Below are 19,218 nucleotides of genomic sequence, written 5' to 3' on the forward strand. Positions count from 1 at the left end.
ATCCTGAATCCCAAGTAGAACAGGTCTTTTATTCTTTAGTTGGTGCAGTATTTGGTCTCACTATTCCTCAGTGCTAGTGCTGCCTCATCCCATTCCCACACCCTGTTGGTAACCCAAATTTAGTCTACATCTCCACTTCCTGCCTCAGGCTCTCATCTTTTTCCACATCATCAGCAAGTGACAGGTCATCGTATACATTTATGGATTCCAGTTTTGTACATCCTTAGACATTGTGTCATTTCCTATGACCCTGTTGAGTGATGTTCAGAGACTCTTGCCCCATAAAGTTTGATTGTATCATTACAATTTCATTAAGACCATGAAACTAAAATAGGTGCAGTACAGTAGATCATATTAATGATTTTCAAAGGGTGGTGAAAGGATGTTCAAAAACAGATATACACTTGTACAAATTTATTACTAACATTCTAATATTTGTACACAAATCTTACAGTATAGACAGCAACACAAGCTTATTCCAATTTCATATCTGTATTTAGGCTGAATGATCTGCCAATAATCTTGCTCTTATATCTGGTAATAATTCTCAAATCTCTTCCTATGTGTCCCAGTGACCTGTCTTTTGATTGATGGCAAGTATATGTTAACAAAAACACATCTCTTAAACTTACAACAGATTTGCGTACACCATCTAGCACGCAGCAACTATTATGAACACCAGAGGACACGGTCAGGAGTGGAGATTGTCTTAAAAAGAGTGAGCAGAAATAGCGAGTTAGATATAAATCTATCGACTCCCTTATTTTGTATGTCAGGAATAAAGTTACCATGTTGCATGTTGCTTCTAGACTCATAATCTTAGTTATTGTTTGAGGTAATGCAGCAGGCATTAGGTCCCAATCTGTAATCTAATTGGTCACAGGCAAGGTGGCTAGAGCATTGTTTGGGTGTTCATATTAAAACTAATTCTCAAACAATTACTAAAAATTCAGTCTTGGAATTGGAAATTCTGATTTCTTCACAAAAGAGAATCAAGTAAATATCATTTCTGAAGGTTTTATATTCCCTACTGGTGATTACACACACTTGTTTATGAATATATACAAGTAAATACATTGTGAATAATAGTCTTACATACACATCAGCACTGAAACAAGTACTGGGCCATCATCTTTAGGTAGGTCCGAGCAGGTCGTGAACAGAGGGGTAGTAGCCAGGAGTTGGCAATCATAAAATCAAATAAAACAGTAAATATGAGTGAGAAAAATATGATGTTTCAGAATGAGGAAAGAAATGAGCTTCAATATTTGCTTAACCCTTTCCACTCCAGCATTTTTTAAATACTGTACTTGTTTGACTGAATGATGGTGACATGGTTCCTGAAGGTAGTGGTATGTTTTGTGTTACTATTGATGATTGTTATACATATATTTTTCAGTTTAAATTAACCAAAGAATTATACGTTATGCCAAATAGTAACATCCAGCACATTCCTTTACTTATCTATATCCTTCAGAAGAATTAGGACAGAGAAACTGAATTTAATTCTTTATGAATAATAAAGATGAAATTATGAAAAACCAAGTCATAAATCATATCAGTACCTAAAAGAAAGAACTTTATTGCTAAATAAAAACTGCAAAGTAAGAAACACAGTGAATAGCCTTAAATAACTACAAAAATACCAATATGGAGAAAACAAGGTACCCCTCTCCCAGTGATGGCTTTTTTCCTTATGATGGGGCAGGGGTGTCTACATTATCTGCTTCAACACTAGTCCACCTTATATCCATGAATTCCACAAGAGTTCTCATATTAAATTGCATTCCCATTCTCCACGTGGTCCTTTGTGTATGACTTGCTTGTTTTGTTCCTTCTACTTTGTTGCTTGTGCATAACTGTAGAAGTAGCCACCGACCTTACAGTTCTTGTCTCTCAATACACATAATGAGTGACTACGTTTTACTTTCTGACAGCCAAGTTGGCCAATGAAATTCTTAAGCATAGGCTTCAAGTGTTGCTGCAGTCTAAATTATGATGGTGTTAGAGGTGGTCAATGGCTAGGAGGATTAGGGGAAGATTATACAAGTGGCCACCCCCTTCAAGGAGAGTTTCCCCCTAAAGTAACACATGACATGCATACAGGTTGTCTCAGAGAAATGTATACACACTGTCATTCAGATTTTTGTGGAGATCAGGTGAATGCTACATTACAACAGCAACATTGTCCTCATTTGTTGATGTGTGAGGTCTCTCACAAGTCAGGACAATGTTTTTTAATACAGTACAGTACAAGCAATCATAACATATCCATGAAATGTGTAAGGCAGTGTGTATAAATTTTTGAGACGCCCTGTACACAGTCAATGGATTTTGAAAACATTAGGAATAATTATCAACAAAGTTTCATATTCCTATTATTAACGTTTATACCAGTACTGAAACTCATTAGAAACCACAGTTATGTAGTGAAAAGGATTCCTGGTACACTTACGTAACCAAGAAAATCTGAAGATAAACGTGAACCTAACGCAGCCATACAGTAGTCCTAAATTAACACCAACTCCATAAAACCCTTCAACAAACAGTGGGAGAGACTTTCCTTGGCAATTACATTATTTACATAAAGTAGTATTTATTAGTTAATAAAATCTCAATAATGAGGCCGACTTTACTATTAATGTTTTACAAGGATAATTTTCTTAATTCATCGACAACACCTGCAATCATTATGCCTCATTAAAGACCATTCCTTAACAAAATAAACATATCACAGTGTTCAATTAGATACAAGCAGTGAAAACAGAATGCACTGTCATGATATCCAATATATACATTATTAAGATCTTCCAAGGGTTTTCAGAAATATATAATGAAAGAAAAATGTAATGTACAGTTTAGTAACATTATCATGATATAACCACTCTCAAGATACAGTATATATCTAATCTTCACCACCTGTCAGTAAAAGGCTAAGCCATTCTTAAAGCCCCACTCACTCAAACATTCTTCTCAACATACACACACTTGGACACAGAACATAAAGCCATAATTTAACATTGTAGGGATAACTGTGTGATTTGTAAAACAATGAATGCAAAAAATTCTGAAAGCAAAGAATTGCTTATCTTTGTTATTCGAATTTAGCACCAGTCCAATCTATGATCAGTGTAAGAGCCCATAATTAAGTGGCAAGTGTCAAGGAAATTTAAGAAGAAATAATTAACAGTGACATTGACTTATAAAACCATTGGCAAATTTAATCAAGTTGAGATGTGTATGGGAAGCTGTGAACAAGATTATATATTAAACTATTATTTTATTTTCTAAGACATTCATGTCTCATTTCTGCCATTTCTACAGGAATTTCATGAGACAATATCATTTAATTAGAGTATCTAACTTTTAACAAACTTCTGGCTTATCTAGTGTGGTTGATATTTGAATTCATGTTGTGAATGGTCAATAATCATTAAGATACTCCTACACTACAAAATAATGAATATTTACAAAAATGCCAAAAACTTTTGTCTGCTCAACACCTATTTTATAATATTAGGTCAGTAATATAAAATGACTGCCCAGCTAATATTCTGACTGAGGCTTATACAGTTAGCAGGAAATACTTTGAAATTATTAAACCAAATATTTGTCATAGTCAACAATTTTCCTGTAAGTTATATCAGACAAGGACTATAAGGTTGAAACAAATAGGACAACCATCACTCTTTAAGTAACCCATAAGGCTCATTAATAGCTGCTCATGTTATTTGCCTAACATTTACTGAACTGGCACCAGCTTGATGAAAAAAAACCCTCGTTTGACGTACCCACTCACCGACTTGAAACAGGCTACACACACCAGCGACTTAGTTACAGTATCCACAAACTAGTTCACTGTCGTGTTTATTAACTACATCCAATTTTTTTTACATCTAGTGTTAAGATGTTGCATATTTAATCAGTTATGCAAACATAACTATTGAAATCTACATTGGATATGCAAAATCTTTATAAACCAGATTGAGATTAGCAAATAATTGGTGTATTGCCGCATGGAATGAAAAATCTAGGGAAGAAAGGGTTATCACTGTATTAACAATACATACTTGTTATACAAGGTTGGATAACATAAGTTATTGGGATTATCACAATGTGTCAGTAAAGTAAATATATAATTTGATTATGTAAACAAATGGTATTATCAATTTAATATGCTTATTATATTAATAGAATCATTTTCTTCCCAGATCCTGATATGCACACTCCAAAGCAAGAGTTTTGTTGCCACACAACTATTAAATATATTCTGGAAATGCAATAAAGTCTGCCACACAAAAACTCATGCAAAGAACCAAAAAATTATAAATGCTAGCATCATCATTACTTAATTATACTCTTGCTAAAGGTGTATACGGTACACTCTGTTTATACAGCGTGTGATTTGACAATAATCAGCGTTATACATAAAAGTTCTGCTCTAACTCTGAATATGGATGATCTTAGGAAGGCACTCATACATACTGTTAAGTCTGAGTTAGTGCAGCCATTCTAGAGTTGCTCAATGTACAGGTGTGCATGTCATCTCAGGGACAACTGTAATGGATTATTTTCTGTTTTATTTGGGATAAGTTAAAAACCAGATCAATCAATACAAGAAAATTTAGCCCTTCAACCTCGTACATTAAAATTTTCCTTGTGTCCATTTTCCTTCACCTGTTTAATATTTAACCAAGTAAAATGGAATATATAGTTATATTTGTCCCCCAGTTAGCATGAACACACTTAAAAAATTTTTATCAACAATGACTGCACAATTTCGGAATTCCAAGTATGACACTGTGTTAACCTGACATAGTCCACATTCAGAATTTAGGTATAATGTTAACACCTCTATACAGGACTGCTCCTTACTTATTGTAATATTTTAATACCAACTCACTTTGTATGTGTGTGTATCAGTGTTCTTTTAAATATCTTCTTACATGAAGTTTTTTAAATTACTTTAGCACTTATATAAAACCAAGTGCCATGTACAGTATATGCATTCCCAAAAAACCAAACACCTGATACAGCATTTCCCCTAATGCACTCAATCCTATGGTTAAATATCAAGGGTGCTCACATCAGTCCAGAAGGCAAACTGTTAAACTCCTACAGCACCTATACCAGGTACTGTACTGTTGCTATTTACAAAAATTTCAGGAGAAAACATGGCCACTAAATCACCAGTTCAAACTGATTCTCACCTACTGTTAAATTCGTCTGTGCTCTTGACAAACCTCTGCAAGAGATCACTTAATCATGAGGATAGATCACAAACCTGGCAAGGATCAGTTCCCATAATAACCCTTGACAAAACTCATCATCAGGGATTCTCTCCATACCTGTCAAATCACTAAAAAGCTTCATTATTATTTAGCACTAAAGGTAATTTCCTATCCAGTGGACTTGCTTGTATACAAATCCACCCCAAGATATAAGTCATCCTTTTATATTCAGAGCATTCACCTTCGTCATTTTACTTCTCCATAATCAAAATATCGGTCTTCTTTTTTGACGTGTTTTATATATGATCTAAAAGCTGAATATTTTCAGTTTTTCTTTTTCCCCATATTGAGTATAAACTTTGAGGATCAACTTAGTATTGAATACCCACAATAAAATTTGTCTTCAATTTATGCATTCATCATGCTTTATATTCATCTTTGAATAATAAAATCCTTTGCAAAGTCTTCGTCTTACCCCCTTGATTATCACACCATCATTTCTTTTGATAATTATAAGATTCTAAATAGTGTCCATTCCTTGCTGTAAAATATCTATACTGTACCATCAGTTTTTCTTCACGTTGATACCAATGTCTTATTACCTATTGTTATTATAGAAGGGATTTTCAATTTATTCTTTGGCCACACTAGACACAATATTGAAAGTTCTATGAATTCTGCTTCTCAAGTAAACACTATACAGATAATATATGAAATCTGAATTATCATTTTTATGCCAGATACAGCAACACAATATTCACATGTTTAAAAATAGGAAAATAGATGAAATATTAAAGAAATATAGAAATTTTGCATCTAGAATATAACTATGTACTATAACTGATTATATGAAATATTAGGGATTTATGTGAGTCCTGAGAGGGACATTCCTGGACTGGGGTGGGGATGACTTATGTCACTTCATCCCTTCGAGATGTATTAATGTTTTTTGTATCTCAATAAACGTATCAATCAATCAATATTCACATTACAATTTCAATACAAACATTAAGGTAACAGGTTATCTTTTACAATTTGATGGTCCACTGCATTAACTATACTCTTGTATAATTATTTTTCTCCTAAGTTATTTAATTACCTTTTGTAACATACAGTACTGTACCTATACTCATTTTCATATTGACAAAAGTATTGTTTTACACCTTTTTCCTCAATATAAAACCCAACTCCCATCCATATTTCTTTATAAATTGTCTCAGTTGATCCTAAAACATTCATTTATACTCTATAAAACAGTTACTTTCCTTGCCCTCATAGACTGATAATAAAAGTGAGTTCATTATCATCAAGATAATTGTTTTGCCTTCTTTTATTAACAAACTATAATATATGCATGTGTCCATATTACACAACCCTACACACATACTTATGGAAACATGTGGCTTATTTATGCCTTTTATTAAACACACATTACTTCAATATTTGCTTCTTGACACTTTTTACTATGTGCTTCTCATATCTGCATATAAAATCTCTCTTCTTAGAAACCTTTCTGACCATACACCAACTTGTTAACATTAACAGTACTGTACTGTATACGGAAGTAAAGTATAGAGTCCTTTCTCTCATTAATGGTTCTGTAATTTGCCGAATTCATACGGAGGCAAATATATTGGTCTATTACACATTACTAAATATCCTCAGAGCGTTTAAAACTCTCCTCCTGATTCTTTTATTTATTTCTTATTATACAGTATTTACTTCTTCATATTTGTCTTTTTTTACACTTACCATCCTTACGTACACTGACAAAGGTAAAAGGTAACACTTACTGTTTTCATTTATATTTCTTTATGGCAGAAAATAGCAGTTGTTACATTTAACAAAAGCTCTCGGTGCTGGTGCTTTGTCTTGAGTACTTCAAGGTGTGGAGACTGATATGGAATTCTCTTTATTCTCTTCTCTAAGGATATAAGTTTCCTCAGCTTAATTAACCAGCAAGTCTCCCAGGTATAAAGCAGTGCAGAGTAGACAATTTTTCCCATTACAGTTCTGGTACTGTTTACCTCCACACCTTCAAATGTCAAAAACCAACCACCAATATTAAAAATATTTGATGATGAATTCTGTGTGTTGATTTGTGTATCATACGAGTAATAATTACTGAATTGCGTCAAGAAAAAAAGGTAAATGAAAAAAAAAACATGGATTGTCTCGGTAGAAAAGGTAGATATAAATTAAAAGATGAAAGCAGAGAGGGTAACAGTGAATAATAATGTAAAATATAAGGATGTAGCAAAGTGTTCATGACAACTCACCAAGTGGTGCTTTAATGAGAATTCAGCTACATATGAGCCATCAGTGGGATAAAGGACAATCCTTTAGTTGCTTCAAAGTAATTGTTCCTTGGATGATCTAAAGTCAACCAGTCTCCTTTACAATTAAAATGATACATATTATACTATTATTCAACAGATCTTAACAATCTCAAAAATGTTTCCCAAATATCAGCTTAGTTCTAACTTTTAGACTCCCAACTAGCTACAGTACTTCACTAGTTAAATGATAACCGTGATACATTCAATATTTAAGATATCAGTAGCTTAAATCCAAGTCTAGTTAATTTAAAAAAAATTATTAATGCTCCACGAACTCCTTAAAATGTAAACAACAAAATGGTTTATAAATATTTGAACATAATAAATTATTAAATTTTTTCAGTCAGGTGAATGAACCTATCACAAATCAAACTATGCACACTATTAGAATCTTTCAAAGTGACTCATAACCAAAAAACTGATAACTGGCAAGAATACCTTTCCTTTGCCTTAGACAGATACACTAGGGTTAAATAAAATTAACAACTATATGGATTAAAACACTAAGGTTTCTTTTAAATTATATGGTACAATATACAAATTATAGATCACTGTATGTAACCTTCCTCTCTTATGTGTGTGTCTGGCTGTGTGTGTGTATCAAAAACTCCATCTATCAACTGGCCTACCGTACTCTCATTCCCAACATAAAGCCGTGGGACAGGTGGACCAAACACATTCACAACATTAATGACCTGTTTTATCTGCTCCCCCCCCTCCAAAAAAAATTGCTGGAAAATAAAAATATTGGGACTACACAGCTCATCTTGAGGAAAGTTAGGATCATCTAACCCCATTGGAAAAAGAGGGGGCAATAAAAGTGTACGCCCAAAAGAAAAACTTACGTACGCTTCGCTAACATCAACATCTGAACCTTAATAATCCAGTCTGTAAGAATGACTAAAAGGTAATCATGGTAATATGGCAACTGGGGGACTTATAGTGGTACTTACACAGTATAATAATCTGCATTTCAAGACTGAAATATACCAGAAGTATTATATGACCACTAAGGAGCACTTCCAAGACTCCCCACATGTACAACAGACACTGATAAAGGCCTGTAAGATATGAACATAATTGCATATGTATGTACCTGTATTTGTACATAACACATACATACATACATATACCATATAAAAACTTGTCTTTTACATCACTGTAGTTTCTAGTACAATATATATCTATCACTGGTATACATGAAAAGTACTTCAAGGGCTTATGGAAAGTTGAGAAAGTTTTAGCAAAGATTCTTTTATAATCTTTAAGGGTGTTGAACACATCATCTTTTACCTGAAGGGACAATAAACAACACAGTCAGTATTAGCAATTCAAACTGTTGCCCCATTTGTAATTTTGCCATAACACTAAGTAAAATGATGCCAAACAAGACTGACCTAACAGAGATCCTCATCCCCACTGTCATACAGTCCATACAAGAGGTTCCATTTACATTGATATGCAGTGAGAGCAAGTTTTGCACCTTGATCCTGTAGCTGGACAGATGATGCCACCGTTTTCACAAACACACGCATGTACAGGTATACACACGTAAACACACGTACACACATTTCTACATATACTAAACTGTGCACATGTGTGGAATTGCAACTTTCTGGTTGAAAAATCTAACAAGGTTCTCTAACAATGATAAATAATGGGAGCTGTAATAATCTATTTGGACAGATGGTGCCAATTTTTCTACTGTGATTTTACTGACCACAATGAAATAGCTCAAGGGCTACCACAAGTAAACTCAACATACCTATATGCATAATAATATCTTTGGTACAAAAATGTTGGGCATAGCCATAATTTCTAGAGATGGTGTATGGCCTGTGACCAAAGGACGGACGCTGTCCAATATAATGTCCCACTCTTGCTTTAAATAGTGAAAGTAGCAAGTCACTTGTATAACATAAAGAATTTGGAAAATGATAGAATAAATACTACACACTTCAACTATGAACAACCCTTATTGAATTATGGAACATAATTTTTTTTTAGCTAATTGAAATAAAAAATAATTGATAATGCAGGTGATCAAAAGAGTAAGGTGTACTTATACTGTAGATGTCAGTTATGAAGAACTGAGTTTTAAGAGGAAAGACTGTCACAAAGTGGTCTAAATTTAATGCACTTACATATTTATAAATAATATGCTTACAAATGCCAAATTCTTTCTGGATAAAACAAACTTCCTTTTGCACATAATACAACCTTCTGTTTCAAAAGATTTTTTTCTTATCACTAACAACAATGAATCTTCAACTAATTAATCCATTCAGTTCTTCAAATTATACAGGTGAGTAAACACTCTACTGTCCTGTAGTTGTAACATACATACCCTACTAGGTTTAAAGTACAGTACTGTACTCTAATACAGAATGGATTACTTTTATAATTTTTTCCCTTGAGAGACTAATATGGCATATATACTGTATATACTTCCACCTTGTAAGTACCTATTAATTTCAGAAACTTTCATAATTTAACTTATCATAAGAAAGTTCAATTTTTATCTTAAGTCCTTGTAATATTTTCTCAGCACTAGGTCCAAAATTAAAGTCAGTGCTACTACATTTCTACACTGTTTGTCACTGTGGTAGATGATATGTTAAGCCAAACTTACAGATTAAAAAGGATTTTTCTGGACTTTTCATAAGCCTTTTAAAAGATAATGATACCAGCATCACATATCCTATACTTCTCTAGTAAAATGGTTAACTTCCTTCCAAAGGTAATATAGTGACTGATGACTTAAGAATCTTTAACTAATCTTCTACTTGCTTTCTCAGTTCTGGTAATCATTTTTTCATGTTTTTTCGTATATACTGGCTTTTATCCCAGTAAGATATATACAACTAGTAGATGATTCTAGCACTTGCATACTTGCCAGTTCCATAATTCATAAGCCAACAAATACCCAAATAAAATCAGTATTCCTTTAGTCCACATCAGAATGTAAAATTCAAGTAAAGGTCAAAATCTTGTTTCCATAAATGAACATACTGTATCTAATTTTGCTTAAGTCCAAAGTACTGTCTCATAAAATAAAATATGGCTTGAGAACTCATTATAAAATCCTTAGAGAAGATCTGATTTTCTTCTTAAATATTTAGTAATCTCTAAGCTCCAAGTTTTCCCTTACACTTTTAGTAACTTTAAATACTTTCTATAATTATATCTTACATATTGTTCTTCGATTTGTAAACTACTCACAGTCATGTTATGTAAGTTCAAAGAAAAATATATAGAACATAATTTCTTTCATATACCCCCTCGCCCCTTGATAAAACTCTGATAATGTCTTTGCATCTAGCACTCCACTCCAACAAGAAGATTTTCCTTGGTTGAAAATCTTGAATATAGTCCAGCAAATCTACCACAAACCATACAATGACCAGAGTAAGAGCAGAGTTTAGCAGGAACAATTATCACGATTGGACTGTGAATCACTGCTCAGGTTGGTTCTACCTGGTTGTGTTGGCTTGTGCTGTACACCCGACTCAGCTGCGTTCAAGTCCAAACTGGAAACAAAAATATCGTAAGGACTTGGTACTTTTATGAAAGCTGAATTATGGCGTGGCATATCAGTGTACCGATAAACTGTAATGGTGGAAGCTAGAGAGGATACTACAATGCAGTACAGCTAGAGTAATGTATTACATAACAGTTTTTAATGGCTTTCATACCCATAATGACCATAAGGGGAGTGCTGTGCAAATGAAGAAGTTGAGGTGTGAACAGATAGTTAAAATCAAAGTAACAGTTAAGATTCTCAGGGGCCTGGAATGATGCTGCCCCCCCCAGTGTGAACTCGGTGCAGGAATCTGACAGCTGGGAATATATGTTTACAAACATCTCACTTGCACACCATTATTTTCAATCCTTATAGGTTCTTTTTTTTTTAAATGAATTTGTTTGTAAATGATCAACCTACAATATTATCATTAATTATACCAAGAGCACCTACATCACCATTTATGAAGTGCTGTTTCTATACATGTAAAATAAGCTTAAAAAATTATAATGTGTACTGTATTCTTTATGTATTAGTTGTCATATAAATAATTAGTAAAAATGTATCAAAAGTATGTAGTAGTTATTTCCTGGATGACAACGTATGTATCTATGTTCACCTTGAGATGACGATGAAGTCTCTTTAATCTCCATCATCAGCGATTCACAAGTGTTTTAAAGTGAAACATATGTCTACTGAGTCATGTGTGTGAATGTTCTTTGCAGCCCAGACTTTTCCCTACACAACAACTACACTATAAAACTGGTTGTCAGTCTCCCTGAAGCTGCTGGCCTTGTTGGAGACTTTCAATATGAAACTAAAGGCACTCCTTTTATTATGAGGGAATTATACTGTAATGGTCACATGTTAATTATGTGGTAAACAAAGGCTCTAGTGACAATACTTTTTACTGGACCTCTTGTTACTTGTTGTAATAGTCAGCCTTTTCTTGTTGGTCTTGTAGTATTTTTATATATTGTTTAATGCTGTGACTGAGTACTGTATTTATTGTTTTTGTTAACCACTACTGATTTGCTTTAAAAAACGGGGGTTGGTAATAAAATACCAACTGTTATCGGTAGTACAGTATTAACTAGTCATATACTGTGATGTTTCTTATCACTGGTGCATTTGGCAAGCTTAGACTGAATACAGGTTCCTTGGTCAGCACCACCACCCTTCAGGACACCCTTGTTACATGTACCTCCCACAGTCCTTCACAAAGTGCTTTCTTCATTTTTAAACTACATAATCACTGCTATAAGGGTTAATTTTCAAGTAATATTACAATAAAACAAAAATCAATAAAGACCTTACTAGTGTCAGAACTTTTAACCTTCATGAATACATAACTCTTAGCTTAAAACTGACATGTGTAACTGTGACTACAAATATGTAAAAAATAAATATTTGACATCAAAAGACTAATATAAACATTAACAACAGTACACAGTAAACATCAATAACTAACCTGCCATCTTGAATATTTTGATATATCTTCTTTGCTGTCTCCAAAAAGGCTTCTTCTACATTCTCTCCACTGAAAGTTTAAAAATGTGTAATAAAATAACACATTTTGGGGGCATCACAGCAAGGGTTTGTAAGGGATACCATACGACATCTAACAGTTACCAGGATGATGCTACTGTACTAACTTTTCAACAAACGTTATATATAAGGGACTTAGATTTGCTAAAAAAAATATCATAAGTATATAATACTGTACTCTGCAAGAAAAATGCAAGCACAAAAGACCATAAAAATTACCCATTCATTTATCACATACAAATGGTGAAGTGATCCTGAAATATTAACAACTGAGTCTAGATCAAGCAACTCGATATACAGTACAGTAGCTGGCATATCTAAACCCAGAGTTACAACTTGCATTGTATTATCATCACTTGTGACTAGATTACAAAAATTTATTAAATCTGAAAATAAGATTATCCCTTACCTGATCTGGGTGTAAGAGCACAAAAAAGGACAAACTAACAATTATATATATCTTTACAACCTAATAAGGAAACTGGAACTACGGTTGCGTAAACAGGTTCACTCACTCTTCATAAAACTCACTCGTAGATACTGCTAGTGACCACAACATCAGCCATTAAAAACCTTTGTGCGTCAATTTCCCCTTAACTTAAAGGCAGGGAGATTATTAACCGATACATATTGTACAGTACCTAAATTAAAAGGAAAAAGGACAGTCGATATAATCAATAAGTGTACAGTACTCACGTTTTCGCACTGGCCTCGACGAACATCAAACCATTTTCTTCAGCAAACTGCTTCGCTTCTTCATATGTAACATCTCTCTGTAAAGAATGTACATGTTATAACCAGTAAACTCACTTTCTCTCTACCTATCTATCTCTATCAACCAGTATCTACCTCTCTAAATCTCTTTCACTATTTATATCTCATTCACTATTTTTCCCTCATTAAATCTATCTCTCACTCTACAAAATATCTTCAACACTCCTATCTTTAATGCTCACCTGTGCATCTAGATCAGCTTTGTTGCCAATTAGAAATATCACTGTATTAGGGTTGGTAAGATTGCGAGCATCTGTCAACCAAGAACTAAGATGATTGTAGGTAGACCGCCTAGTGATGTCATACACCATTAACGCTCCTGCAGCACCACGATAGTACGATCTGGAAAAGGAAAAAAAAATAGTTAGGTATCTTGAAAGGTGATAAGTGTAGCTCATGCCATAGTGTTTCCTTGTGTATGGGAGGTTAGTCTTCAGTGTGTTGTGTCTATATTACCTCTAATAGGCCATCAGATTATGAAGAAGTGAATTTACATAAAACAAAACAAATGAAATGTAATAAAATTAGGGTAATCAAGACATTCAAGTACAAGTACAGTGTAAAAACAAAACTATTGCACTAATAAAAGAGTAATGAGACAGACCTTGTAACAGCTCTGAAACGTTCCTGTCCTGCTGTGTCCCAAATCTGTAACTTAATCTTCTGACCAGCTACTTCAATGATTCTGGTACCAAACTCTACACCTATTGTGTGTGGGCAGTCTGCCATAACTGTGGAAAGAAATATTTTATTTTATTAGGGAAAGTTTGTGCTACATGTACAGTATTAAAAAAACAGAGACAGTGGAGTAAATTCTGTTAATAAAAACCTAATTCTATTTTCATTGTCTCCAAAATTTGACACCCCAGCTTACTTCACATAAATATTAACCACACAAATGCAACCTAGGGCATTTAGGTTAGTTAGCTAAGCATTTGGGTGGTTAATCTTGAGGTGAAATAAGCTGGAGTGTCTACTTTTCAAGTGGTCTGAAACTTATTATGACTCATGGATTAATGATAACAATATCTGGCCTTCTGTTTGAGGTCACTTATTATTAAACAGATTACAGTGCATGGGGAAACAGAACCAACGACTTCTACTTTAGGCACCCCTTAATAATAATATAACCAGTTGCAAAATACAATACTTACATTTCTTTTCTGTGAATTGGTGTAGGAGACATGACTTCCCCACACCCATGTCCCCAATAATGATGTACTTGAAGATATACGAGTAATTGTACGGCCCCGCAGACATTGTGACCCTGAAATGTGAGGAGTTTGTCAGAAGTATCATGCAGGACATTCATATCTAAATAGAGTAGAAGGGTACAAGGGCAACGTTGAGGGTGATGAAGAAGGAATAAGGAGAGACAAATGAATATCCTTCTAATGAGTGGGGAATGGAGACAGCTGACTCTAACCCCCCATCCCTCCATATACAGTAGACATTTCCCCATTTGCTCCCTTTTCCTTCCCATGGGACTAATTACCTAAAGTGATGAAAATATAAGACAACAGATAATTAACATACAGTAAATGTGTGTGTGTGCGCGTCTGCGTGCAAGCATGAGATAAAGTAAGGCCAATATCACTGTTCCTGTCGTTTGTTACTCCCATTGGTGTGTATGAAGACCAAAAACAGTACAGTACAGGATATTTTCCATGATCATAAATCTGTAGTATTTATATTTGTGATTAAAATTGTATTGCATGCTTCAGCTTCTTGCATATTTGTAGTTATATGAGACCCCCCCCCCTGTACAGATAGAAGGATGCCATGTACTGTACTGTGTATCCACTAACATATTTGATCCTTGACCTTCATCTGTATCCTTGGCCTACATATGTATCCTTGACCTACATATGTATCCTTGACCTACATATTACATACACTTTAATTAAGAGGTCTGCACTTTGTCTAAATAGTGTACATAATCCTGATAATTTTCACGATTAATGTAGTGTTCTGTGCAAGGTTATTAAGTGTTTGAGAGATGTCACTTTCTTCACACACACACAGATGGATAGCATAGGGTATCATGGTGTACCTCTCTTCCACAGTCATGGCAAGTATAAAAGTGATTTTATTAAGTGAAGAACCTAAGGTCAACCAATTCAAAAGTTAAGCTGCAGTGGTCAAGTTTACCCACAGTGATTACTACTACTACTGTACTTGCAAACTAATTACTGCATCCTTGTTATCCAGTACTGTACAAAACATACAGAATTAGGATTGTCTGATGAATAGCCAGCCCCCCCCCCCCAACCCAAGCTTATTTCACCTTAAGGTTAACCACCCCAATGTTAACTAAACCTATTCTGACAACCTAACTTAACCTAATTTAATATTCCTAACAACCAAATTTAATCTTTTACGGTATGTTCTAATGAGAGATGATGAACTAACAAGCAAAAAAGGCAAATGGCCAATAAATCTTGACAAGAGAAGATCCAGAATCATGAGGTGGTAAAGATGACACCCAGTGAACGTCAGGAAGCAGGACAAGTTACAAATGCATGGCTAAACACTTTTGTTGTGGCACACACACAAGGAAGCCCTACAAGAGCTCCACCACAGTGCCCATCTTACATTTCTGTAAAATGGTCTAGATAACCTTGCTTCCTTTTATAGTAACCAATAGCCTTTTTTTAACGAGATCAATGCCGTCACAATGACAGACAAACACACAAGCTTAGCTTCAACAAGTTCCTAGACATCACCTGAGAAGATAAGTGGAAGGTACTAAGCTTTCAACAAACAACAACAACACCATACAACACAGCCAACATGGTACTGTACACCCACAGCAAAAATATATTAAGTTTAATAATGAAAAGTCAACTATAAGTCATACTTCATGACAAATAGCTAATGTGGTTTAAATTCTCTTCTCTTAGTATAAGTGGTACAGTATTAGCATAAGTGAATATAAAGTCTCTGTGCAGTTGCTACTAAAACAGCCAAGATTTGAGAAACTAGATGTACATGTTACTGAAATATTAACATAGTGTTTTCTTTTAGTAACTCTTTTAGATAAGTTAATTTTTCTCTGTATGCAGCTGTACTATACCTGAGAACCATCCCATTACTGTAGTGTGTAGTTGTATTCAAAGTGCCATTTACTATCAAAACATAACCAAACTACAGTACAGGTGCCCATCTACTTATGAACGAGTTGCATTCCTGAGACTTGTTTGTAAGTCCAACTCTACTCCTGTAGATACCGAACATATTATAAAAAATAAATGTACTGTACAGCTATACCCCAATAATGTATACAGCAATCAGAACCCATATTGCCAAGGCTACTGTCCGCCATCTTCAATTCATGTCGATCCACCACTTGAATTACGTTCCAGTAGACCATGTTATTAACGTGGGGGAGGTAGGGAGGGAAGATATCTAAACCACCTGGCAACATGCTCTGTCTAAAAAAAGAAAGGACATCAAGCTCAGTTTTCCATTTCTATTATACATTTCATTCGGCAGTTATTGCAATCCAACAGCCCCAAGTGACTAAACAGGAAAAAAAAAAAGGGGGGGGGAACAGGAGAGAAAAAAAAGGGGGAGACAAAGGAGAGGATAAGTCAGATTAACACCTACGCTTTGGGTGAGCTGACCCTTTCAGTTACTGTATTGACATTTATGAAAGGTCGGGACTGTAATACCGGTATTTCCCCCATTGCTTGTCTCATACTGTTGTCTTTGTGCCTCCTTCTACGCACTTAACGGATAGTCATTCTTCATATGATACACAGACCAAATCTCTATTACCTTGAAGAACTTCTGAAACAATTAACAACTGCCAAACTGAATTGTTTATCACTTGAGGGTGAAACAAGACTTCTACAATAAGGATAATAAACCCATAATGAAGATACATACACTAGTAAAGCCAAAGCAATGAAAACAACATGGGTCCCATAGTCCTAACTTCCTGAAATACTAAACCACGACACACTATGATGTACAGTACACCTCAGGGTTAATTATGTGTACAGGTCCCCCAGTCATAAACAAGCAACCCTTCAAAAAAAAATTTATGTACTATTCTACTGTGTAAAGCATACCAGTACATAACTAGACCTTAAAAGGGTCGTTACTCACATTGTATTTCCATGTTTTAACAACCAAAGTCTTCAAAGGCAAACACTGGTCAGTTCATGTACTTGGTACCTTACACCAAAACACTATGTGCTGTATATAGTATGTCATCCTTCAATAATCAATGTGTGGTGTGACAAGTAGTGAATGGGGACAGAGCCTGAGGGTACTGTATAGCCGAAATAGATGACAGTTAGGACAAGTGGCTGTATCTGCGACATCATTACTCACGCAACCTCCTTCCATAACTGGGATCACCTGAATATTAACCTCCCAACTTCTTTCATCTAACCTCCTTAATATTACATAGGAAGGTTAAGTTTGGTTGGTTTAGTTTGGGTAAGGTAAGTTACAGTTGAAATAAGCTGAGGTGACGTATCTTACAATGATCCCTCTACTTTCCAACTACTGTATCACTTTTTAGGGCTATGCAGTAATTTAGGGAAAATTTATTTATCATTTATATTATTCTCAACCACTGTTACCAAGGTCTCCAAGGCCTCTACACCAAATGCTTAGTGAGGTCATAAACTTGGGCCAACGAGTGAATACAGCAGGTGGCCACATAAATTACTTTCCTACATCCTTACGATTTTTTGGGCTCAAACCCCTAGGTAATGAAAATTGTGTGCTGATTTGGTGTGCTGAGATTATACCTCGCTGAAACTGTTCTGGGGATGCGCAGTTCGATCAAACATCATTGAAAGCTTGAGGTGTGTTGAGATTACCTCTTGGAATAAGAGATTAGGTTAGGTTTGGTTAGCTTTTGATTGAACTGTCCATGCCCTGAACATTTTCAGTGTGGTACAATCTCAGCATGGGACACCAGTAGTTTAGCCACAAAAGTTGGTTTTATGGCACCAAAAGAACATCACATAACTCAAGTTCTCATTGAGATAGTTCGTGTGGTATATAAACATCGTATTAAATACCAACCTGTGAACCAGCCATTTACGTTTTACCTTTTAAAGACTTTTTTCACACCATTCCTAGAAGATCATGTGATCTAGTAAGCTGCCACCATAAGTGAAATGGCTTTAGCTCACACACGGGGTTCAATAGATATTTTAATGTAACTGCTGAAATAACAACAAGGTTACCTTTCCAAAACAGTGGACACACACATCTCATAATTCCGAAAGGTTCAATACATTCAGTACAGTACACTAAGTGATCCATTACTGCTATAATAAAATCTCAAGCCATACTATTAAGAGAATTTCCCTACTGATATCAATGATAGCAAAGGTTAAGCCTTCTACGTTATATCAGTCAATGTATACAAGTATTTCTACACGAGGGTTTAAATACCGTTTTATCTGCCAAAATATATAAGTATTATATGAACTGTTTCTTTTATATAATTATGTATTCATAAATCACTACAGAAATTCGATCTAGCGTAGAAACCCACCAGAAATATAGAAAATTAGTGAAGAATCCAACTTTTGTTTTGATTGGGCCCTTGTCTGACAGTTCACCTCCCAGGCTGCCTACTGATGGGCGTTTCCCGTCCACCTCTACTAACACAACACACTCTTATTAGTCTTACCTTATTGACTTACCTTATAGATTGTTAAAAATGAATTCCACTCACCGATATATATGATCTTAAGGAAGTAAATCGATAGTCAAGCCTAATTCATGACAATCAACTCTTCTGCAATATGGCGATTAGTAAACTTGATATGGC

General features: G+C 34.7%; 1 protein-coding gene across 1 annotated transcript; it reads right to left on the reverse strand.

Moving 5' to 3' along the window:
• Nucleotides 1–399: 399 nt before the first annotated feature.
• On the reverse strand, nucleotides 400–19,218 carry LOC121880050 (ras-related protein Rab-14). Its single transcript, XM_042387053.1, has 7 exons — nucleotides 19,123–19,218; nucleotides 14,570–14,682; nucleotides 14,020–14,146; nucleotides 13,598–13,757; nucleotides 13,338–13,414; nucleotides 12,565–12,633; nucleotides 400–11,100 (listed from the first exon to the last, which is right to left on the reverse strand). The coding sequence occupies exons 2-7, from the start codon at nucleotides 14,673–14,675 to the stop codon at nucleotides 10,992–10,994; spliced, it is 648 nt and encodes a 215-aa protein (XP_042242987.1). The 5' UTR covers nucleotides 14,676–14,682; nucleotides 19,123–19,218; the 3' UTR covers nucleotides 400–10,991.

This window comes from Homarus americanus, unplaced genomic scaffold (genome assembly GCF_018991925.1).
Source record: "Homarus americanus isolate GMGI-L3 unplaced genomic scaffold, GMGI_Hamer_2.0 scaffold30108, whole genome shotgun sequence".
Lineage (NCBI taxonomy): Eukaryota > Metazoa > Arthropoda > Malacostraca > Decapoda > Nephropidae > Homarus > Homarus americanus.

Bases quoted from the DNA above. Each gene is read 5' to 3' on its own strand.
- LOC121880050 (XM_042387053.1), bottom strand. From the start codon at position 14,675: ATGTCTGCGGGGCCGTACAATTACTCGTATATCTTCAAGTACATCATT. The intron at 14,147-14,569 runs GTAAGTATTGTA...TTCTTTCCACAG, and splicing joins CCAATTCACAGAAAAGAAAT to TTATGGCAGACTGCCCACAC. The intron at 11,101-12,564 runs GTTAGTTATTGA...TTTTGTTTCCAG, and splicing joins CAAAATATTCAAGATGGCAG to TTTGGACTTGAACGCAGCTG.